General features: G+C 44.5%; 2 protein-coding genes across 12 annotated transcripts in view; both read left to right on the top strand.

Moving 5' to 3' along the window:
• Window positions 1-10,229, top strand: part of PRKAG2 (protein kinase AMP-activated non-catalytic subunit gamma 2) — a 215,363-nt gene extending 205,134 nt beyond the window's left edge. For all 8 annotated transcript variants that reach the window (XM_038128909.1, XM_038128911.1, XM_038128910.1 and 5 more), the window contains 5 exons: window positions 144-309; window positions 720-757; window positions 3,902-4,048; window positions 6,145-6,238; window positions 9,115-10,229. In XM_038128909.1, coding sequence (XP_037984837.1) covers window positions 144-309; window positions 720-757; window positions 3,902-4,048; window positions 6,145-6,238; window positions 9,115-9,146 — 477 coding nt within the window. In that variant the 3' untranslated portion in view covers window positions 9,147-10,229. The remainder of the gene's footprint in view (window positions 1-143; window positions 310-719; window positions 758-3,901; window positions 4,049-6,144; window positions 6,239-9,114) is intronic.
• A 6,849-nt stretch (window positions 10,230-17,078) lies between these two features.
• The window catches only part of RHEB (Ras homolog, mTORC1 binding), a 38,978-nt gene continuing 32,182 nt past the window's right edge, over window positions 17,079-23,874 (top strand). The window contains exon 1 of one of the 4 annotated variants that reach the window (XM_038127276.1): window positions 17,079-17,321. In XM_038127276.1, the coding sequence (XP_037983204.1) occupies window positions 17,270-17,321 (52 nt within the window). In that variant the 5' untranslated portion in view covers window positions 17,079-17,269. Of the gene's footprint in view, window positions 17,322-17,832; window positions 21,889-23,874 lie in introns of those variants that run through there. The other 3 variants (XR_005255775.1, XM_038127275.1, XM_038127274.1) reach the window with 3 other exon arrangements.

Below are 23,874 nucleotides of genomic sequence, written 5' to 3'. Positions count from 1 at the left end.
CTGCTTTGAACAGAAACCCCTTGGGTTGTTTGGGTTGTGTATTAATCTGGTATCAGGAAACTGCAGTGACCTGTAAGCATCACTGGAGTCTGCAGATGGATGGGTGAATGTCAGTGTAAATCCATTCCTTCTGACTCCCCTAGATGTCAGAGATGCCAAAGCCTGCCTTTATGAAGAAGAATCTGGATGAACTTGGAATAGGAACTTATCACAACATTGCCTTCATACATCCAGACACTCCTATCATTAAAGCCTTGAATATATTTGTAGAGCGAAGGATATCGGCGTTGCCTGTGGTGGATGAGTCAGGTGGGTCCAAAAGGGTGGGGAGGCAAATGCTGCTGAGCCCTGGGCTGGTGCTGGGAAGGAAGGGAAAACACAAGAAAAAGTTTAAAAAAAAAATTAAAAGGCAATTTACATAATTAAATATGATTTAATAATTAATTAATTAATTTAAATGAAATTTAAACGAAAATAATTTAAAATAATTTCAATTTTAAAAATCATTTAAAGGGTGAAGAAAAGGAATATAAAGAAATACTTTTGAAAAATGCAGGTTGATGGGCTTGGAAGAATTTTATTATTTGATAGGTTGTTTGGGTTTTTTTTTTTTTTTTAGTATTTCTTTCTTGTAATTATAAGAGATGAAAGCAAGAAGCAAGAAAACTGGTACTGTATTTTAAGCACTTTGTTAACTTTTGTTTTTCTTTTCTTTTTAGGAAAAGTTGTAGATATTTATTCCAAATTTGATGTAATAGTAAGTATATCTCTTAAATTCTATTGAATATTTTATATGTAGTAAGCATTTGCAAATTAATTTGTTAATATGACAGCTTTATTTTGTTCCTTTGGCTGTAATTAGCAAACTGAACGGAAGAGATCCAATTCACCCTGCACGTATTTTTTTTTTTTATTACTACTTTTATTTAAGTTACCCTTAGTAGTGCTGTTTGCACACAGGTTTTTATTGCTCTGGATGTTACCCAAAATAAGATCTGGCTGGGCATAATCCAGAGGAGGGGATCAAAGCTGGTGAAAAGGCTGGAAGGAATATCCTGTGAGGAATATCTGAGGACTCTGGGTTTGTCTGGTGTGGAGAAAAGGAGGCCCAGGGGTGATGGGCTCATTGCTCCTGGGGCTTCTTCAGGAGGAGAAATGGAGAATGAGGTGCTGAGCTCTTCTCCCTGGGATCCAGGGACAGGACATGTGGGAATGGTCCAGAGCCACCCTGCAGATGGGGCTTTAGGAAGCATTTCTTTGCCAAGAGGTGGCTGAACAGGCTTGCCAGAGAGGTGGGCAATGCCCCACGGCTGTCAGTGCCCTGAATAAAATGCCTCAGCTTTTGTTCCTCCCTGGAGTGTCAGGCACTTGGAGCAGGTGATCACTGTAGGTCCCTGACAGCTGAACTGTTCTGTTCTTGTTGGTTTCTGGTTTTGAGTGAGGATTTCCTTTTTCCAGCTGCTGCCACTCCAGTCTGTTCTCAGAGAGAATGCAGATTTCTCTGTGCAGCCTTAGTTCTTTGTGCAGCTTGACCTCAGTGATGTAAAAACCACTTGGCCCATTCTTTTGTGACTCCAGAGTCTTGCATCTGAATTCCTTCTGCTTTAGATCTAATCCAGGACACTGGATTTCCCTCAAGATTCCAGTTGCATGCTCAGATTCATGCCATGATTTACCAGCCTCTAAGAGCAAGGGCTTTTCTGTTCTCATGGCTTTCAGAAACTTGAAAAAAATATATATATTTTTATCCCTATCTCCTCTCAGCTGTGTGCACCTGCTTTCTAATTGCAGCATCTCACAACTCCATTATTTTCTAGAGATTTCACTGACCAGGTTGCCACCAACCAGCTGCACTAATGAAGAATCCAGATGTCTGAAACTCTGCCTAGAAGGCATTCAGTAAAATGGAGAATAGTCCCAAGTGGAAATACTTTAAGCTTATAAATATCTCTGGCTGCAAACTTTGTTCTTAATACTGAAAATCCTGTGATGTCACTGCTCTTCCCTGTCATTTCTAGGCATTTGTCTCTATTATTTAGGATTCTCTATTGTGTAAGATCCTGTTCTGCTATAAAAGCTTGTCAGGGAATGGGCAGTAGCTGCAGAGAGAATGACCTGATGTATCAAAGACAATAAAATTTCCCAGTTGGTGGATTCAGTGTTTCAGTTTATTTTGTAACTGTGTTAGATTTTGAGGCAGGACCTGTTTCCTTTATTTCCCATTCTTCTTCAGAAAGACACCAAAAGGAATAGGGCTCCTTATGTTTTTCACTTCTCTTCTCATTTTAAGTGATGAAGCAGCAAATAGGATTTTTAGAGATGTTGGATCATATATCTGGGAAAAAATATGTATTGGGAGTTGGATAAACACTCTACACCACAAAGATAAAATTTTTAGGATATATTTTTTGCTAGCTGTTTGCACCCAGCTAGTAACATGGGAAGGAGTTAGGGCATCTGTTGATTACTGGGGATTTTCCTCATATGTTCTAGTTTGCTTACTAAGTTGGGGGAAAAATATTCTATTCTTAAAAGATAATCAGCTCTGAGCTTCCAGATTTCATCAGACTGCTTCAACCTGATCTTCAGCTTTAAAAGAAGGAAAAAAAATGTAATCTGAAGTGTATGGCTCTGATCTTCCAATAAACATAGAATTTCCAAGATGCTGATTTTTAACCATGTGGCTCATGTCCTTGCTTGGTGGTTGAAGCTATGCCTGTGTGTGCAGCTGGCTAAGCTGATAAATTTCTTTCATTTTAAGAGTTCTGAATTAATTTTCAGGTTCTTGTTAGGGGAAACCTGGGAATGGAATGATGTATAGGAATAGCTTTATATTGCACCAGTTATTGTGTGTAGAGTGACTTCAGTTTGCAGAGGCTTTTTATGTCCTCTCAATGTCCTTCATTAGGACCTGGTTCAATTAATTAACTAAAATTGTTTTTATCTTCATGATCACCTTGAACCTGTCTCGTCACGTTTGGTGTAATTCAATCAAAAAACTTGACCTGAGTATCTTCTAGCCAAAATTTAATTGAATTTTATTGCTTGGTCCAGTGCTTTCATTTAAAAGCTCTCTCTTTGTTCTCCCTTCAGTGCCCCAGCAGCAAAATCAGTAGGCCAGGGTGTGCCAACACTACTAAAATACCACAATGGTCTCACCTACAGAAAGCTTTTGCAGGTCTGGACAGAGTCCTCTCACTGCAGGCATGATCCTGTTCTTAGAATGAAAGTTAAAAATGTCAGCTTTCAAATTCTTTTAGTCTCTTTCTAATTCTTTTAGTCTCTTCCTTTCGGTGGTGGGGATGGGGTTTCATTGTTGTTATTCTTCCAGTACTTATTAAAATACACCCAGACACACAAATTGTCACGGAATGACAGCACCAGCTGAGTCCAGGAGAGGGAGTTTGAGCCCACAAATTAGGAAGGTGAAGAATGAATTTGCTCTCCACTTAGCTCTCAGCCACTGACATGACTCTGTGGGTGGTGTTCAGAACAGTTGGTGTCTTCCCCAGCCCTATGAAAAACAAACAACAAAAAACTGTATATTCTGTGTGGTGTGAAATCTGAAGAGCTTCACCTTTACCTTTGCTGCTCGTGGCAAAAGCAGGATGAGTGACACCAAGCCAAAGATCAGCTACAATGCAAGATTTTCACTGGCCTAATGCATATCCCCAGTTTTATCCATTAACCCAGGGTGTCAGATGGTGTTCAGCATCGTTGTGCTTGACAGCTCCCAGAATCTGAAGCTGAAGAGCATCTGCTTTGTTTAATGTGTTACTTGGAATGGACTCAGCTTCGACCAGAAATGCCTATCTGCTTGATGCCAAAATATTTACTTTATCGAGTGCTTTGTTACTAAGTACTGAGCTGTCTGATGTGGCCTGGGTTTGTTATTTTGCAGAATCTTGCTGCTGAAAAAACATATAATAACTTAGATATCACAGTGACACAAGCCCTGCAGCACCGCTCGCAGTATTTTGAAGGTGTTGTAAAGTGTAGTATGCTGGAAACACTGGAGACCATTGTGGATAGAATAGTGAAGGCTGAGGTGAGTCCCTGCATAATAAGTTACAATTTGTGTTATCAAACTGATAAAAGGTACAAATTTATCCTCTTTAAGTTGTTTTGATTACTTGGTGAAAGTATTTTTAATAATTAGATGTAATAATTTAATATTTATTATTGTATTATTGACTATTTTAATTATCTAATTACGTTATAATAATTATAATTATTAATATTTAACTCATTCTGCTCTATAGACTCAAGTTTTAGATGCTTATATATTTCACATTATACCTGTAATGTTACTCAATTATTTGCATTTCTGTTGTATGACATTAACTAAACTGAATGCAAAGCTTTCCCAAGTTTCTTCCAAGCCTGTCATAAGTTTTGCAAACAAATATTTTGTTGAACTCCCAGTTTATAGCTTGGCTCAGGAAATTTATTGGGTGCAACTCGTTTCGATGGAATCCTGCACTGCTCTCAGAAATGCAGTCAAACAGGGCCATAAAGTAAATTCTTGTGAAGAAGCCTTCACTATCTGCTCTTGTTAATTTTTTATCTGTGTGTTGTCCATTCTTTTGGTGCTGTTTATCTCGTTTGTTAGTACTGGGAACTTCCTTACGTGCAGAGGTGAATGAGTTTCTGGGTCTTCCTCCCCTGTAAGGCTTTTCTGCAGAAGAAAGTCAATATTCCCAGTTTCAGTTGTCTCTGAGGTGTGATCAGCTCCATTTAGATGCTTTAATTTCATCAATTACAAGATTTATTTATTTTTTAGGGTTGTAACCAGGCATATACTTGATATATGGAAAACTTCCACTTTGTTAAGAAGCCCTTAGAACCTCCTTAGGCAATTTCTACTTGAAACTTTCAGCATTTGCTTGAGCTTCCTCCTGAACTGAGTAATTTTAGCATTCCTGATACACAGATTTCAAACTTGGATTATTTTATTACTATCTTAAGAAGCTTTAGACATTTGTGTTTTAAGAACAACTCCTACCCTCTCATTCAGTCTAAACACAGTGAGCTTACATGTAAAAATGAGTCAGTCAAAACTACTACACAGCTATTTTTAGCTGCCAGACAACTGCTTGATCTTGCAGGCAATTAAACAAATGAAACATTGTCCATTTTTCTTGAATTCATTACACTGAGAGAGGAATAAAATTATTAAGTATGTGCATATGCAGAAAGGAATAAACCTGTTTAAAATATCACCAGCATAGTTTTATTTTAAAATAAAATATTTTCTCTCAGCTTAATAGTGAAGAGAGATAATTCACTTGGGTAAAAGTAAACATGTAGTAGGCTCTGAACTTAGGACAGACACTTCCCTGGTTCTGCAGTGGCTTTTCACAGCTTGCTCTGGCCAATAAGCCTCAGGATACAGGAGTATCCACCTCATTTCCCTGCAGTTAGCACAAAGGTTTTGTGGTGTAAAATGTTCCACGGAAGAGGTTTGTAAGGATAAGATCATTGTTTGAAAATATGGTCTTACTGTTGCTAAATCTTTCTTCTGAGTTGTTTCCTTGTGTTTATTTGCATAGATAAATTGAATTCTTTTTCTGTCTTAAACTGTTTGTTTAAAGCAAATTGTTTTAAAATCAATCTGGCACTCACTTTCCCTTTTGTATCCCTGTGAGAAAAATGAATTTAAAACCAAGTCAGAAGTGTCAAAATACAACAAGTTTTAGTGTTGTGTATTCTGCTGAGGAAGTTAGGAAGTATTTTTCAGAAGGAATCCGTATTTTATTACTGTATCTAATTTTTTGGAGACCACAGGCTGAGCTGGGCAGAGGCTGTAACTTGGGGAGAAGTCTTTGATGTGAGTGCCAGATTTTGAGAGCAGAAGTATTTTCAAGACCTTGCTCTTGACTTACCTGTCACTTCACATCAGATTCTGCTGCCGTGTCAGCCAGCTGGGTGCCTTTTAAACATGCACTATTTTCATTTATGTAGGGCAAGCGTGGTTATGTTGCTGCGAGAGAATTGCTATTCCTGACATTTTGAACCATTTTGGGTTGTTTTTTCCTTCTTGCCTTCGTGCCGCTTTACTTTAGGGGTTTTGTTTGTTTCTTTGTCTTTCTTTGCATACTTTAACTCGGATCAATATATCTCAGACTCTTCTCCTGCTGGCAGGTTCATCGTTTGGTGGTAGTGAATGAAGCTGATAGCATCGTGGGTATCATCTCCCTCTCTGACATCCTACAAGCTCTGGTACTCACACCTGCAGGTATGGATCTGCCCTTGCCACGGTGGTTTGCACACCCTGCTGGGTTTCACTTATTGCACAGTGATAAATGTCTGGTTTTCAGCTTTTGTAACTGATTATAGTTCTTAAATACACGAGTAATTTCAGGAAAAAAAGCTGTCAGAATATTAATTGCCAATCTCCTGTTCACTGAGGAGGGCATGCAGAAGCTTCATGGATGTCTCTGCTGTTCATATTTCTTTTCTAGGGGAGAAAAAAAGGTCTTGATTAATACTTTAAGTGGATGAAGCTGAATGTATAGACAACATCTACAACAGGGCACCTTCTGAGTTTCAGTCTGGCCGAGTGTGGTCACAGCTGTGTTTTCCACTAAAAAATCACTTTTTGGAGCCTTGCTGTTGTTCAGCTGTGCTTGGCTGGCACAACTTAATTCAGAGATGGAACCTCAGCCCACCAGAACTCTACCAGTGTAAAACTCCCTTGTGATCAGGTTATATCTCTAGTAATCAATCTAAACGTGACCAGGTTCCTTTTAACAAAAGTATCCAGCAATAAGTTTCTTTCTGCTACTTTTATCTTGGTTGTGAGGGTTTGTTTTTGGCTGGGTTTCGTTTGGTTTTGGTTTTAAGTTTTGCTCAATTTCTTAACCTACTTTATGTTTTTAATTGTAACTTCACTTTGACCTCATAAATGACTTTAGTGTCACAAGAACTAAAGCAAAGCCCTGTTTTGGCTCTGTGAGGAAGGCAGAATGTCTTGAGGATTATTACCATTTTGCCTAAAAGAAAAAATCAGACAAATAGAGCCAGATACATACTTGAAAAAAAACCGAAAAAGTCAATATGTGAACTTAAATGAAATCTCTTACCTGCCCTGATAAATAACATAATTACATAAAAGTGTTTTTCCCTCTGTAGACTTAAAAAAAGGTAATGTACCTTGTTTAAATAGAAATATTTCTGTTCTGAAGAGAAGCAATCAGCCTTACTGCTGGAGGTGTTGTGTCAGTACATCTGGTTCCTTTTAATGACCTGGAAGAGCAAGAGCAGAGCAAGGAACCCAGCTGTCTGTGAAAGCACGGATGAGAAATCAGCCCAGAGCTCTGGGTCAGATGGAATCCTCGCCTGGGGAAAGAAGAGGGAGGTGTAAAGACAAGCAGCCAGCCTTGGCAGAGGAGGGAGTTTCATCCATGACTGGAGGGTAGCAGGATCCCAGAAGAGCAGATTTTAGTGCTAATGGTGGAAAGTTTAGACAGAAAAGATGCATTTGGATATTACTGTGGGTCTTCTGGGTAGTCAGGACTTGGTGAAGCGAAGGAGAGACCTTGACTCCATTTTAGAAGGCTGGATTATTATGTTATGATATATATTACATTAAAAAAGACCACACTATAACTATACTACAAAGAACAGAGAGAAAAGAATCATCAGAAGGAGAGATAGAAATAGAAAAGAATAAATAACAAAGTTCTGTGACTCCTAGAGTGTCTGAGAGCTGCTGCCTCCTCGATTGGTCACCAAGTAGAAACATCCCACATTGACCAATCGAGGAAGCACCTGCTGCATTCCACAGTAGCAGATAACAAATTGTTTACACTTGAAACTGAGACCCTTCAGGTTCTCAAGAAAAGAAAATCCTAGCAAAGGGATTTTCACAAAATATCCCAACCACATTCGGATGCTGACAAACCAAAGCTTTGTTGTCCTGGAGTCACGTGGACACCTATGTTGGGACTCTGAGCTGAGCTAAAAGTGCTCTGGAATTATTGCAGAGGGCAGTTCCTGCTCCCACTCTGGGGCAGCACCGTGCTCTGAGATCCCTGAGCTGCTGTAACTCACTGAGCCAGCAAAAAAGCTGCAGTTTAATCAGCCTGGCACACTGAAGCTGCCCACAGAACACTCTGGTACTGAGGACAGGGGTTAGAGCAACAGAGAGGGCAGGATTGTGCCACTGGAAGAGAGGAAGTGAGGGAGGGTTTTTGGGGGAGCAGTTAAGCATCAGATTGCATTTCCACAGGCAACTGCCCAGTTTTAGACTAGAATTTGTCTCATGCAGGGGGGATGTCTGCCATGTAAATCTGATTTGTAGAGTATGAAGTGTCACTTTGCTCCTGAGAACACCAGATAAATCACTTGTTCAGTTCTCTTCACAGACGGAAAGGAAAATTTATTGACTGGCAGGAATTAAGACCAGCCTGTGTTTGGGAAAAAATTAACAGTTGTGATGTGAAAACATTTAATGAATCTTTCAGTGTTTGATAATACATTACAAGTAGCAACTCGAGGTTTCTGGCAAGAGATTCTTATTCTGTAGAGTTGGATGCTGAATCCAAGCTCACCACAGGGTTCAGTCATTGCCCAGCACGTTTGAGTATCTGGAGAAGAGGTGAGATGCTGCACAGTCCTGCTGGACAGGTCTCTCAGATCCCTGCTGTAAGCAAAATCTGCCTCTGAGCCAGGAAAAATGGGTCCATCAACAAAGTGTAGTTAAACGAAATTCTTACATCGCTTGTGCTCAAGCAGGACTCATTTTCTGGGGGCTGTTAGGATGATTAAGCTTGGCTCCAAGTTGAGGGACAGGTTTGGGCTGTGGGTTTTTAGTTGGGAGTTTTTAAACAAATTTTTTTATGTGCTGGGGAGAATCTTCAAAGGCATTTGGAGTAACTTCCCAGAAGGGTTACTTAAACTTAGCAGTGAAATTAAAGCAGTGATGGTCTCGAGCCTCCCTCGCTCTGTCTCACGTTGGCATTTAGCAATCTTGCAGTTTATTCTTTGTAAATGTTGTATTTAGGAGCGTGATTTTGGTAATGTGATCAGGGGAAGTTGCAGCAATGGGAATGAGCTGCTCCAGTTCTGTGTGGCCAAGGAAATGACAGCTGCTTTCCTCTTCTGTTCCAGGTGCCAAACAAAAGGAGAACGAGAGCGAATGACTGCTGTGAATGTAAACATTTGTAGGAGAACTTGAACAGAGTTTCTGGGTCGTTTGTCTCAAGAGCAGTGACTGCAGTGGAACAGAGCAGGATGGTTGAGAATGTGTTTTGGGACTTAGTGATGGATGATGAGTCTCTTCCCCCCAGTGATGTCGCAAAAAAAGCAGCATGACAAAAGCTTATGTTAAAATGTAGGCTCGTATTTCAAAACGTCTTCAAAACATTTGCTGGAAGACTTCACATGATGTCCTTCATTAAAGTGCACTGTATTCTGAAACTTTTTCATTTTGTATTTGACAGAAGTCACTGGTCAGCAATGGATAAATGTGGCATAAGGCAAGTGTATGGCATATTCATATCATAGTGCCTTATGTCAAAATACAGCAATATGTCATCACTGTTGCCCATCACTGTCAAAGGAAGTGTTGTGCTAAACGAGACACTGTATTTGAATGTGAAAGTCTTTAAACCTAAAACCAAATCAGTTTCAGTTCTCATTAGATTTGTCATAAAAGCTGTAATTTGGGTATCGGTAGACTTCTTTAAAACTTCAATGACAGTTTTGTGTTCAATGTTGCATTCTGAACTGAAATGTAAAACAAGACTGATTTGAAAACAGCTTTATTTATTTTTACTTTCATGACAATTTTTTACACATCTTTGGTGGATAGCTAAAATTTCACCATATCCATTAATAAACTGTTGATTGTTATACAAACAAGTGGGAGATTTTTCTCATTATTTAAAACTTTGGAGTTGCAGAAGCTGTGCCCTGTTCACCAGTCTGTTACTTGAGCTGAAGATTTCGGAAGCATGGATTGGAAGTGCTCTGTCCTGTCATACACAGGCACCACGGAGGAAAATGAGGTGCCAGAGGACAATATTTTCACCTGTATTAAAGTGTAAAATGATGTTTGTACAACGAAAACCCAAAACTTTTTATTGTATATGATTTGTACAGAAGCAGAGGAGTGAGGAAAGCTGTGGGGTATTTGCTAATGTAAATGTATTGTAAAGTTTGAAGATGAGACTTTTATAATTGTAGATTCTTGTAGATGGAAGAAATTAAACCCTACAACATCAGTTTGGTTTTAGCAGTTCGTGCCAAGTTCTTTCGCATGTATGACTGTACATGCATTGGGATTAGTGCAAAGCAGCAGCATTCTTATTTTCTTCTGAATTTAAAGGTGGCTTATGCTGATGGAATATTGTAGGTAAGACTTCTGTACTGTGTTTCCAGCCTGAATACTGCTCTGGAATAATGCAGGAAAGGGATACATTATTTTTTCATTCATAAACCTGGAGGTAAAAGGTGAACAGTTTTCAGTTTGCTTATAAAATGTAAATATAATAGTAATAATAGTAATGAAAAACTTTCTTCAGAACTTTTCTCCTTTCTACAAGAATTTAAATTCTGAACTAAATGTGTGAAAACTTGCTTCTTACAGGTATCTTTCATGACTAAAAATATTCCTGTAGTACATGATGGAAACTGTTCACTTAGACTTTCTTCCACTTTCTTACCTTGTGAAAAACATTGTCAGCACCTTTTCTGACTGGGTAAATATTGACTCTGTTCCCTGCAATTCCAGCTGGTATTGAACTGGAGCAGCTGCTTTGTCCTAAGAGCAACAACCTGGTGCTGGTTGCTGCCATTAGAGCTGACACCAGCCCACTCTGATTAACCTCGTGTGGGAGATGGAGCGATTCAAACTAAAAATAGGGGCTCTCATTCTTCATAGGGTGTGTGGAGGGGACAACCTGTGGTAGGAAACTGATTAAGGGCAAGTGGGCAGTAGTGCTACCTGCAAATGCCACAGACACTACATGGATGCAGCTTTGTGAAAGCAAGGTTCTGCTCCAGCACAGGCACTGCAGCCTCCTCTGGGAGAGGGGGTGGCAGGGAGGTGCCCAGAAGCATCCTGACATCTCTCTATCTCTTGTCTGCATGAGCACATTCTTCAGCCCTCTGGTCAAAGTATTTTTAAAGATAAGGGTTGAACCACTGGTAATTTTTTTCTATCTATTTTATAGCACAAATTCTTCTGTCCCTGTTCATGCAGATGCTGTGGGCCTGCCTGTGTGCTGCAGTGTGCAGAAAGCCAGAATGAATTTGCAGTTTTCAGATAACCACATGCAAGCTTCCCATTTCCACATTATTACAACTGCTGTTGACATCTTGTGGACACAGGACTAGCAAAAATGGGGAGAACAGCCTCCTCAGTGGTACAAAAGTGTGTTTAGAGAATTTCCACCCTTTCTTTCTGGAATTCAGCTCTGAAGTGTGCATTTGTGAGTGGCAGAACCACGATGTGACCCCACCAGCACGAATAAACAGCAGTGCCATCAAAACACTCTGCTTGTGCTGGCACAAGTGCCAGTGCTGACGCAGTAAACAAAGCTAAAGAAATCTTGTCGTTTTTAATACAGATCAGTTTTCTACAGAGCTAGAAAAATGCTTGTTCCAGCATAAGGGAGGGACAGGAGTAAGTAAATGAGGGTGGAGAGAGGAGGGGGTGACTCAGCAGCGCTGCAGCATGTTCCAGATTAAAGGGATAGTGTAACTAAAGCTTCAGTCTAGGGCTCTTCATGTAGCTCATTAGAGGTCTCAGCCATGAAAAAGAATTAATAAAATGTCATTAGACTCCATTTCTTGTGCATTCTCCCCTCTGGACAGGCAGCAAGCAGTACTTACAGATCTAAGACCACAGCAACAGCTCCAGAAGCTCCTTTTCCTGTCACAGACAGGACTATGCTGCAGATGGAGGGGTCAGTAAATGTCCCCTGTGCCTCCTGAAAGCCTGTTCAGTAGTGCAGGTGAAGAAATGGATTCTATTTTAACCAGCAGGACTGTAATAACGTGTGATTGATGCCTTTGCTTTCCTGTGCATTTCCTTGCACAGCAGGAGATGTCTCTGAAAGATAATTATTCTGAAGGGCTTGTCTTGGAAGGGCTTTTACCCACTCTGGATATTTTTAACTACTTAGATGTAAGAAAATGCTTCTTGGTAGACTTCAGCCCTCAGTATTTTTCAGTACCTAGAGATGCTCTGAACTGAGGAAAAAAATCACCCTTTGCTGACATTGATGAAAAACATTTTCCTGTTTTACTTTCGGAATCCTTTAGGTAAAGGGTCTGAGATCAGATGGTATTTGCTGTTTGCTAGGAAGTGAATTCAATTGTTGTGCATCTGAGACCCATTCATCTTTTATTAAGGGATACTGTTGTGCTGGGAATATTGGAATAAAACAGAAAGAACAAGCCTTGATTTCCAAGGCCTGAGCTCTTGTTCTCATGGCAGACAGGAGGAATCTGACTGAAGCAGTTCCAAGACATGGAGAACACTTCTTGCCATTTCCGGAGGGAACATAGGGTAAGTTGGACTTTTCCAGTTTTGGTCCAACTAGAAGTGAAACCAACGTGCATAATCCTGTCTCACAGCAGGCCCTCTAACTGCTCCCACTGAGCTCTCCAGGCAGCTGTAGTAGTAACCAGTTTACTTCTAAAGTTTCTTTGAACTTTCACCCATATTGAACACTTATTAAGGGTAATTTCCAGAGGAAAATGCCATTCTGGATAATTTAATGCTACCCTTGTACCCACATAATGCATTTATGCAAAAAGAATGTTCTGCAGACACTGCTCTTTACTCTTCACTTCAGGACTTAATTTAAATGTGGTTTTGAAAGTCACTTTCTTGGTACTCATTTGTTTTCTGGTGGTTGCAGTCAGACCTGTTCCTGCTGAGGTGAATGGGCAGGAGGTGACCTGTACTCACACATCAAACCCATTCCTTCAGAGAAAACCCTGTGGAACGTGTGTCCCTGCCAGCTGCACACCAGGACCTGTAGGGCCATGGCGTCAGCAGCCCCTCTGAACTGAATTAGTCCCTTAATTTGCTTCTACCAACATTTTGCCGGCGTTTCTATCTGAATATTGCAAAATACAATCGCTCTGAAAAGGCAGGAGGGAGCAGAAAGGAGTGCAAGGCTGAACTGAGTGTACTTTGTAACCTCTGCAGGCAGCAAGGGCTGTGCTGTGCCTGTGGAAGCACGCCCAGTGCAAACACTGGACACACTTCAAAACACTCCTTGGGAAGGTCCTGCTTTGCTGAAGGACAGAGCAGGTAATTGTGCTGCTAAGTGCTGCTGCAGGAATTGAAGGTACAAGTCAGAGCTGTTCTGCATTTGTAGAGTAGCTGAGTAGCTGGATGGCTGTGGGTTTGCTTGTACTGGGTTGGTGTAAAAATACTTGGCTGTTGAGTTACCATCACTACACAAAATCTATTGTGGTTCTTTCTCCATCAGAAAAAGTAGATATAGGAGTCAGAAGAAAGCCATGCACTGTTTGTCTAGCCTCCCTCAGCATCCTGATCTCCCCACAGACACTCACTCCAGCCCTGCTTGCTCTTTTCCCCCTTGTATCTTGTCTTTCAGAACCACATCTGATGTGTTGCATTCTTTGAGCACATTATCTCATTTGCAGTAACTTTAATGTCATTTATCATCTGAGCTGATCCCAAGGCTGTGTTTGATTTGAGGGAGAGCCTGGCAGAAGGAGACAGGGGCAAGGCCTGGAGCACAGGCAGTGCAGAGGCACACAGGGTATGTCACTTGTCCCACAGCTCTCTGAACTCCCTGGGAGCTCAATTTGCAAACGCTGCAGACCTGAGGAGGCTGCAGCAGGAGCAGGGAATGCACAGGCACAACCCTAATTCCTAATGCAATGATGCTATGGAATGCTGCCCTGGGAAAACACAACCTGAGCATCACACCTGGATTGCTACAGGGGGAGAGGATTTAGCAAAGGGGTATTTGGTGTGTGGGGCTGTTCAGCCCTAAATGTATAAACAACAAGGGTTCAGATAATGCACAATGCCTGGATTAGACATTCACAGCCACAGGTGTGCTGTTCCTCTGCTCAAAGCACTGCAGAAGTGTTTAGATTTCACCTGGGCAGGAGAAATGCAGTGACAGCCTTACCACAGCCCAGATGCTCTCACCTCTGCTTAAGCTGCTGCCACTTGAGGAGCAGCATCCCAGTGTGCTGCCAGAGGCCATCAGCAGTGTCACCCAGCCCTAGAGCACGGAAACACAACAAACTTCCCTGAAAGCTCTGTATTTCCCTGTATTCCCAGTGTCCCAGCCAAACAAAATGAAGCACTCACAGGATCCTGCAGGAGGAAGGATTATGAGCCAATTCCCTCCAAAGGAACAGTGGAAGAAAAGGAAGTTAAAGGTTTTTCTTCAAAATGAACCCATGCTCAGGATGGATGAGTTCTGTGTTGCTGCTGACAAGCATCCTAAGGTGAGACAACTCCATTGCAATCTGAGGCAATAAAGCAAATAAAGAGGGAAGAACAGAAACCCTGCAGTAGTGAACTCCCCTAAACAAGCACAGAGTGAGCCAGGGGCAAGTTAACAGAAACCAGATAAAAAAATAGACACAGCTCCAAAAGGAGAGTGGGATAAGAAAAAGAGTAAGGGAAAAGATCTAATCAGGTGGAAGGAACAAACCCAGAAACTCCACAAATGAAAAAAATGCTGATGCTCACCACTCCGAGCATGTGGAGGGGTATGGATATATATCCTGAAAATACAAGTTAGGTTTCACCAGAGTAAAAAGCTCAGTGCCAAAATATGACAGGCAAATAATAAGAACTGTAAGGAGATAGAAACTGAAAGCATAACTACCACAAACTTCAGCTGTTTTTCCAAATCCATGTATGGCATTGGAAGGTAATTCTTATCTCAGTCCTCTCAGTCTTCTGGCTCAGTAAAAAGCCCAAATTTTGGACCGTGGCATGGTTCCAGAGGGAGTGAATGTAAAGATGATGGCACAGCTCCAAGGGTTGGTCCTGCAGGATCATGGCCACTGCAATCCTCATGTCCTTCGTAAACAATTGTGTCTGTCACAAGACACGAGACAAAGAGGAGTCTGGTGCTGTGCAGCGGGCAGGGCTGTCCCTCTGCACCTCCTGGGGAGCTGTGAACAGGATCCCTGTTCACAAACACTGCATTTCCACAGGCTGCTGCTTTTTTGCAGGCTCCCCAAATCCCACCAATCCCATCCTCGAGGGCTCTGATGAGGTGGGAATCTGTGCTGTAGTGAGTGGAAAAGGCTGGACACAGAGAATGAGCATACAGAGCTATATCACCACAGTCATCACTGAGAAAGTACAAAACCCCCATGTTTCCTCCTGAAATAACTATCCTTCCATCATGTACCTACTCACTGAAAGCTGTTATTCCTGCTGTTTAACAGGTTACCAGCTCTTGTCCTGTAAAACCCCATAATCCAGAAGATGGAGGGTATAATTACACTATACCAAAAAATGCAGGTATCTCCTAAAAGCCTGTCTGCTCCTCCAGAAGTGAATCACTTTTGTGTACAAATGGCTTTCTTTTGCCTTAGTTCCCTGCCCTCTCACCAGGTGAGATGAATATGTGGGAATGGATGGGTGGGATCAGGGAGAAGCCAATCCATGCCCCTTAACATCACCCAGCTGTTAGGTTGGTTTGTTGTACCCTGGCATAATTGCATGTTAGGAATCAGTGTTCCCCAAAAAGACAAGATGCACATTTAAAAAAATTAATTCTAACTAACATTCATTTTTCAAGCAAATATGTAAAGGGTAGATATTAACCCAAAGTGTTCAAAATCAGTGGTAGAGGGGGGAAATATGACTTTCCTGTCTCGGTGTCTTTCTCCCTTAAATTGTGCATCCATCAAGTGCTGCAGTCACCACCAGTACACGCAGCCCTCTTTTCACAGCGGAAAACTCTCCAGCGCTCGGATCTCACTGTCAACCATTCCCAAGCTCCCAAACGCCGCCTTCCCTTCCATGCAATTCCCAGCACTTTATCGAGGCTGGGGCCCGACCTTTCTCCATAAATCACCTGCGCGCCCGGGGAACGCTCAGAGAGGCACCGAGATAAATTCAAACGAACTCGAACGAGCCCGGCTCAGCGGCTCCTCCCGGCACGGGACCCGGCAGGGACAACGCCAGATCCCCCTGGCCGGGGACCAGCCCCTGGGATGGGAACAGGGATGGGGAATGGGATGGGGAAGGAGACGGGGACAGGGATGGGGATGGGGAGAGGAACGGGGATGGGCATGGGGATGGGGAGAGGAATAGGGATGGGCACGGGGATGGGGACTGGGATGGGGAAGGGGATGAGGAAGGAGACGGGGACAGGGATGGAGACAGGGATGAGGATACGGAAGGGATTGGGATCGGGTCAGGGCCGGCGACGGGACTGGGATGGGGACAGGGACTGGGATAGGGACCAGGACAGGGATGGAGACAGGGATAGGAACAGGGATGTGTACGGGGACCGAGATGGGGATGGGGAAAGGGATGAGGGAAGAGACGAGGACAGGGATGGAGACAGGGATGGGAATAGGAACAGGGATGTGCAAGGGGATGGAGACAGGGACGGGGATAGGAATGGGATTGGGCCGGGACCGGGTATGGGACTGGGACGGGGACAGGGATCGGGATGACCAAGGTGACGGAGATCAGGGCCGGGGACAGGACTGGGACGGGAACAGGGACGGGGAGCCCTCAGCCCGAGCTGAGGGAGATCGGGATCGGGATCGGGGCCGGGGCGGCGCGCGCGGGACGCACCAACCGCCGCACGCTGCGCGCGCACGCGCGCGGGGCCTTGGCGCGCGCCTCTCCCCCCCCCTCCCTTTCCTCCCCCCCACCTCGTCCCCGCTCGCCCTTGCCCGCCCGGCCCCGCCCCCTCCCCTCCGAACGCGGCCGTTGCCGCTCCCCGGCCAATCCCCGCCCGCCGCCGCCGCCGCGCCGGCCAATCGGTGGGCGGCGCGGGGGGGGGGGGCGCGCGCGCGCCAGGCGGGGGTGACGCAGGGAGTTTTTTCCTGTGACGCGCAGGTGCGTACGCGGGGCCGGCGCGCGGCGGCGGCGGTCACGTGGTGCGGCCCCGCCGCTGCCAGCGCCGCGCGTCCCGAGCGCGCTCCGGCCGCCGCCGCTCCCCCCGCGCCCCCCGCATGTCGCTGGCGCCGCGCCCCGCGCCCCCACAGCCGCCCGCCGCCGCCCTCCGCCGCAGCCGCCACCGCCGCCGCCCTTGATGTGGTTCGGGGCCGGGCGGGGGAGAAGATGCCGCCGTCCAAGTCCCGCAAGATCGCGATCCTGGGCTACCGGAGCGTGGGTGAGCGCGGCGCGGGTTTCGCGGCGGGGGTGCGGGCGGGGTGCCCCGGGTGCCGCCGCATCGCCCTCCCCCGCGGCGTCGGCGGCAGGTGCAGCGGAGGCAGCGGCGCTTCCCGCCGCCCCGAGCGCGCAGCCGCGGCCCGAGGGAGGGAGCGAGGGAGGCCCCGCCATGGCGGCGCCGCAGAGCTGCGGGCCCGCGGCCGCCGTGCCCTTAATAGGAAGTTTCGCCCCCCGCACTCCCCGAACGCAGCCCGGAAAAGCGGCATCGGGGCAGCTGCGGAGAAGGGGTCCCGCCCCGCCGGCTTAGCCCTGCTGGGGTCCAGCTCCATATGGAGCAAGCCCGAGAAGGGCAGCGGAGCTGGGGAAGGGTCTGGAGCGTGTGTCCTGTGAGGAGCGGCCGGGGCAGCTCAGCCCGGAGAAAGGGAGGCTCAGGAGAGGCCTCGTCGCTCTCCACAAGTGCCTGACAGGAGGGTGCCGCCAGGTGCGAGTCGGGCTCTGCTCCCCGGCAACCAGCGCTAGAACATGAGGACATGGTCTTCAGCTGCGCCAGGGGAGGTTTGGGTTGGACACCGGGAAGAATTTATTCTCAGGAAGAGTGATCGGACACTGGAATGGGCAGCCCGGGGAGGTGGTGGAGTCACGGTCCCTGGAGCTGTTTAGGCAAGGACTGGACGCGGCGCTCCGTGCCGTGGTTGACGCGGTGGTGTCGGGTCCCCGGTGAACCTCAGAGCGCCTTCGCAGCCTCGGTGGTTCTGTGATTTGGAGCCGGTTGGAAATGCTGGGCAGGCCAGGCGGGTCTGTTGCCTGTGTCTGGCCTGTTTCTGCCCCCGTGCAGGTCTTGGTGCGGCAGCAGCAGGGCGGCCGCTGTTCCCGAGGGGCCGCCTCGGCTCCGGGCTGTGCCCAGCTCGGCGCTGCTGGGACGGGCCAGCCCGGCCCGGGCCCCTCCGCTGGGACGAACTTCCTGGAAGCGTCCAGCACGAGTGTGTAGCAGCTGATAGAGGGTTTTGTTCCGTATAAAAAGGTGTGATCCTTTCTCCTGCATTTGATGGAGAACGGTTTCAGATGTTTCAGGGTTCTTGAAGCAGGGGGAACAAGCTGTAGTACAGCCGGTGCTAATCGATCAAACTTAAAAGCTTAGATCAATGTGGAAGATAATGTGTGGTTGGAGGAAAAAAAAGATGCTACAGAGAGATACTACTCTGATATAAATGGGGTTTTTACATTGAAAGCACTGACTCTGTCAGTAATTTGTCTTTCATGGCACACAGCATAAAGAGCCCTTTAAAAAAGCTTTTTTTAAGATAAAAAAAGGGCTAAATAAGGAGAGCGTTTTCTTGTGTTTTGTGCATAGCTGCAGCCAGCTTGGTGTTTGAATTTGTTTGATGAATTTGTCCAGTCCTTAAACAGAACAGTGAGTAGCAGATTGATCAGTTTGCACGGTCCGTATGACCTCACTTGTTGCAGTCTGTTCATTGTCTTGTGTGTTATGTTTTCTTTCTTCTTTGAGCACTGGTGGGAGCAAAGCAATGGGCAGTGTAAGTGGGAAGGGGGAATGCTTGAAATTCTGTTCTTTGGAAGTCTGTGGTGGGGACTGGGTGTACTGTTGAGCTTTGGTCCTTCATCTGTTGGCATTGACAGCAGTCAGAAAATCAGATATCAGTAGGGTGTAGGACCAGTTGAGGAGAAATAGAGAAAGTAGTATAATGTCAGTTTGGTTGGTAATGTGAGCAATAGTACTTGTGGAAAGGATGGCCAAAAAGTTACCTAAATGTTAAGACCTACTGCTGAACTTCTTTAACTAAAGTTTTCTGGGACTAGTGTGGAATTGAGCTTGATAGGACAAGACCAATTTCATTAGGAGAGCTACAAGTTGTAGGAACATAGAATTAAGAGAAGGGGAAAAAATCTGGTTTACTGGCATTTTCCTTTCCTTGTCATTAAATTTCTCAGCAAATACTTAGGCAAAAGTTCAAGCAGTAGAAATGGGCCATTGATGGGTCCAACTTCCCTCTTGTAAAGCTGTTAGAAAAGCAGGAAGGTTAACCTGTGAGATTTAGATTGTCCTCTACTTCCCCAAATATGCCTCCTAAAGTGTAGTAGGATGGGGACTGATTTTGGCTTCAAGGAGACTTTTGATTAAGTCTTGCTTTGTATTATGATGGCAAGAATATCACTTGAACCCTGGCTAAGAAAGGATATAATCTCATTTTAGGACAAGTGTTTGGGTGGTAGAAAAGGAAGTACGTTTCTTTTGGAGGAAATGTTGCATTGTATAGAGGCAATGCTCATTAAAGTGGGGAATAATTCCAGAATCTGAAGGACTGGAAGGAAATGCTTTCTACATTTCCTTTTGTAATTTGGGAATGGCATTGTTTTGCATTAACATTAATCTTGACCCTGGAATTAGGGAGGTTAACTTTGGTGAGTTGTGAAATGCTTGCAGTTTCATAGGCTCTGGCCCTAAATGCTTTGGTGACCTGCTGTGGGAAGTTGGGTGCTCCCACTGTAACTGCAGTTTTTGAGATGAAGCTGTCATTAAATGGGGAGCTCTTTCTCTTAGGTGCTGAAATAACCAGGTTTTGATGATGTAAGTCAAGCAGGGAGCTTTTCCCTACAGCTTTTGATTCAAGAGCACCGTGGGTCTCTCAGGTTACGAGTGTGTACAGTGAAGGGTGGGCACACCCTCCCTGGGGATTTGTGAAACGGGGTCTGAAAATTGTACTGGAATCGTGCTAAGGCCTTGTTTATTTTATTACATTAAATTTTAATCTTATCCCGGTGCTGTTGTCAGGTAAACTAGAGGTTGGGAGTGGTATTCTGGCATAATAGTTCTCAGAATAGAAAATTCAGGAGTCTGCTTGTTTGAATACACTCCCTCTATCTTTCAACACTGCCATCAAGCCTTTCATATGTGAAACTCTTATTCTTTGCTGATGGGAGAGATCACAGTGGAAGCCTCATGAATTCCCAGGCAGTCACACTTTCTGAGATGCAGACAGAGTATTTGCCAGGAGCTTCAGGAGGTGTTTTTGGTGAGGAAGACTGATTATCTGTGGATACAGCATGCAGGTCGTGGCATGACGTGAGACAAAATCACGCAAGAATGTCTCTGTTGGGTTTTGCTCAGGCTTAAATTGGTCTAAGAAAGTCAAATTCCATTATGTAAGTGTGCTTGTCTCAGCAAGGTTCTGAGTAGAAATCAGATGGATTTCATCCCAGGGTCTGAGTTTCACAGCAGAGGAACTTGACTTCCATTACTGTTAGTTGGGAAGTGACCAGAGCGGATCAGCTATTTAAGATTTGATTCTGGAAGAAATCCAGAATCAAGAATTTATCAAGAATTTTATCCTTCATCTGTCTTGTGCACGATGAAGGATAAAATTTTACGAAGTTACTGCCTTCACAAAAAAGAATCTTCATATTTGTGTTTTGGTCAGAACTTACTATCCCAAGTATAATTGGAAATAATGGATTTGCTTGGAAATAAATCAAGCAGGACTAAGATTTTCTGAATCTTTTTAGAGTAACAGCCTCTCTAAAAAGCAGGATGGAGTTGCCAAAAATGCTTTGTGCTCAGTTTCATTCTTTCTGTTTATAGAACAGATGTGCAAATTCAGACCACAAATGCCTGTAGGAAAGAAGCAGTTTCTTAGATCATCTTGTAAAGTACCTTATTACTGGGATTCTCTGTATTATATTGAATGGATGGATTTAAGATAAGCAGGAAGGTATTGTTTGGATCAGCTGCTTCAGTTGTAGGTCTTTATCTCAGCCTGATTTCTTTTGTGTTGTTTGGATAAGTTGTGCTGCTGGTTTTACTGATGTACTTGCAGAAACAGGAATTCTCTTTCTGAATTTTACATGTTTGGACTGGTCATTTGAAAATGCTGTCCTGGGCAGTTTATGGCTCTGCGGGGAAAATCCAGTTAATAATAGGGAACTTACCTATTTTCTTCCCTGGATAAATAAATAAATTTCTTTTGTGTGTGTAGGTGTAGAGCAGACCGTGCTGCAGGCAGAAGTAGTCATGGTCTGACTGCGGCATGCAGGTATCAAAAAAAAAAAAACCCAAAACTGTGATGGAACAAAATGATCTGTCAGGATTAGATTTGTATGGAAAGGCTTCTAAGTGATTGTATTCAGCTAAAAAACACCTCTGCCCCCTCCACTTTGCTTGAAAAGCAAGAAGGCAGAAAAAAACTTCAATATGGACCTGTAAATAGTAAAAATAATTGTTATGGCAAAACGTAGTTTGAAAACAGGACTTGTGTGAATATTAGGAGGTTTGCACTGTAAAATGGAGCTGGGGCTTTGCTGTTCGTGTCTGAAAGATGGCATCTGCTCGCACAGCAGCGTTCCGCCCCGAGCAGGGATCCCTCTGGGATTGGATGGGGGAAGTGGTAATTTTAGCAGGCGATAAATTGCCCGTGTAAATGTCAACAGAGGAGGAATGGAGAAATTACCGCTGTCGTGTGCTGTAATTTGGTTTACACAATCGGCTGCGTCCGCAACACGGGAAAGCCTGAGATTTACCAGGAAAACGGAGCGGTTTGGGAGCCAGCTGATACGTAAGGTTACATTTTGCTGTCCCTTACAAAGTGCCAAGATGACTTCCACAGCCCTTCCCTCGCCAGGGCCGCAGTTGGCTCTGCCAGGGTGCGGCAGTGCTGGAGGAGGAAAGGTTGCAGCTCCCAGGGCGCCGGGATGAGGCTGGAAATGCCAGCTTTAATTGCAGTTCGGTGTTGGTGGCTGCGATAGTGGCTACAGCAGCGAAAGTTGCTACAGAGCGTTTGATAGCAGTAGCTGGAAGCACTAGAGGCAGCATGTTCAGCTGTAATATCAAGCCACCGTAGGGTTATTTGAGGACACTGCTCGAGGATTAACTCTTAAATTGCCTACTCTGATCTGTCAATGGTAACACTTGCACGTTTTGCTTGTATGTATGGGGGTGTTCTGGTGTTTGATTACACAACTTGAAGTTAATATCGACGGGAAAAGCCAAATGAAATGTAGATCGTGTAGTTTATAAGCTATATAAAGTTGGAGCTCTTCATTTAGATATACTACACTGCCTGGAGTGTAGGCTCTGGCTCAGGCAGCCACCTCTGCGGTACAGGCTGCTGCGGAAACTCGGCGTGACCACGCAGCCGGGATTAGAAGAGCAGGCTAAAAAGTGATAAATGCCATTATGATTAATTTCCTGTAGCTCTCCTGAAGGTGACATCCAAGGGCGTGCTTTAAAAACTGCTCGACTTAATTGTGTATTCCATCCAAAATCGAAACAGCTTCTCTGTGGGATGTTCATAATGCTCTCAGGCTCTGCAAATCCTGCATGAGTCAATTGGCTGGTGTCATCTCAAATTCTCCTAAATCAGAAGCTGCAGACATGAAGTGTGGTGCATAAAAACACGGAGTGGCCCTTGCCAGTCATGAATTGGTCTCCTTAAGGATTTGAGAGCTTTCCTTTTGTTTTCCAAGGTCTGTATTTGAGCTGAATGGCAAATTTGTTGTGAATTTGATAATGTGAGAAAGTAAAATCTGCTTCCTGAATTTGGGGGATGGTTGTTCCTTAAAATTTCTCCTTTCCAGTCCTGGTCAGGACATTGGCATTACACTGTGGTTCCTGCCCTTTGAGGGCAGCTCTCCTGTAATTGAGGGTATATGGGATGGGGGGAAAGGGAAGTGTGGACAAAACCCAGGTTTTATGTTGCCTAGCAGACTTTTTAACAAGATTTCAGATTATTAAGTTCACTAAAAGCATATTAACATGGACCATTACAGGTTGCATTTCCTTTTGGAGAAGTACAAAGTACGGTGGATGCTGAATTGGGTTTTTTTGTGGGGTAAAGTTGCTTGTATTGAACTTATCACAAGGAAGTAAACTGAGGCAATTTTTGAACAATGTGCCAAAACAGGCTTTCAGGTGCAGCTTTTCTCAAGAAACATCCAAGCCACTTTCTTTTTTAATTGCCTCATAACGAAGGCAAATGCAAGTGAACTCTGTAGGGTGGGGCGCCTTTTGGCCCAAGATGAGCTAATCCTGCACTGTGGCTGGAAGTTGGACCTTGCTGTCCCCACCCAGGTGCTGGCCCTGGTGTGATGGAAGGCTGTCCGCCAGCTCAGGGGACTGATTTATTTAAAAAATAAAGCAACCAGAAGGGAAAGGTTTTGTATCCTTCAGCTGGTCAGCTCAGTGAGTGCAGCCCTGACAGGGGCAATGGGGTCAGGAGCACAGAATTTTGGGGGAGGGTGGTGTAGGATCTTTGTGGCAGTGCAGATTTCTCTTCAATCAGACTTGTTATGGAGCCACATCTGTAAGGGTTTTCCTCCACCACCTGAGACAGGCATGGATGCCTTTTGGTCAGCTTTCAGCAATGGAACTTCTGAACTGGACCTGTTCTCTTGGTGGAAAAAGATGGCCTTGTGCAGGTGGTGAGATGTGTGCTAGGGAGCCATGGAGAAATTGAGTTCTTGAAGGCTCTTGTTTATATAACCTTCTGTAGTCAAATCTAATCAGTTCGTGCAGAATTGAGGAAAAAAAAATGCTTGACCTG

The sequence above is a fragment of the Motacilla alba genome, chromosome 2 (genome assembly GCF_015832195.1).
Source record: "Motacilla alba alba isolate MOTALB_02 chromosome 2, Motacilla_alba_V1.0_pri, whole genome shotgun sequence".
Lineage (NCBI taxonomy): Eukaryota > Metazoa > Chordata > Aves > Passeriformes > Motacillidae > Motacilla > Motacilla alba.
Note: the sequence above shows the minus strand (reverse complement) of the source record. Positions and strands in the feature narration are given on the sequence as shown.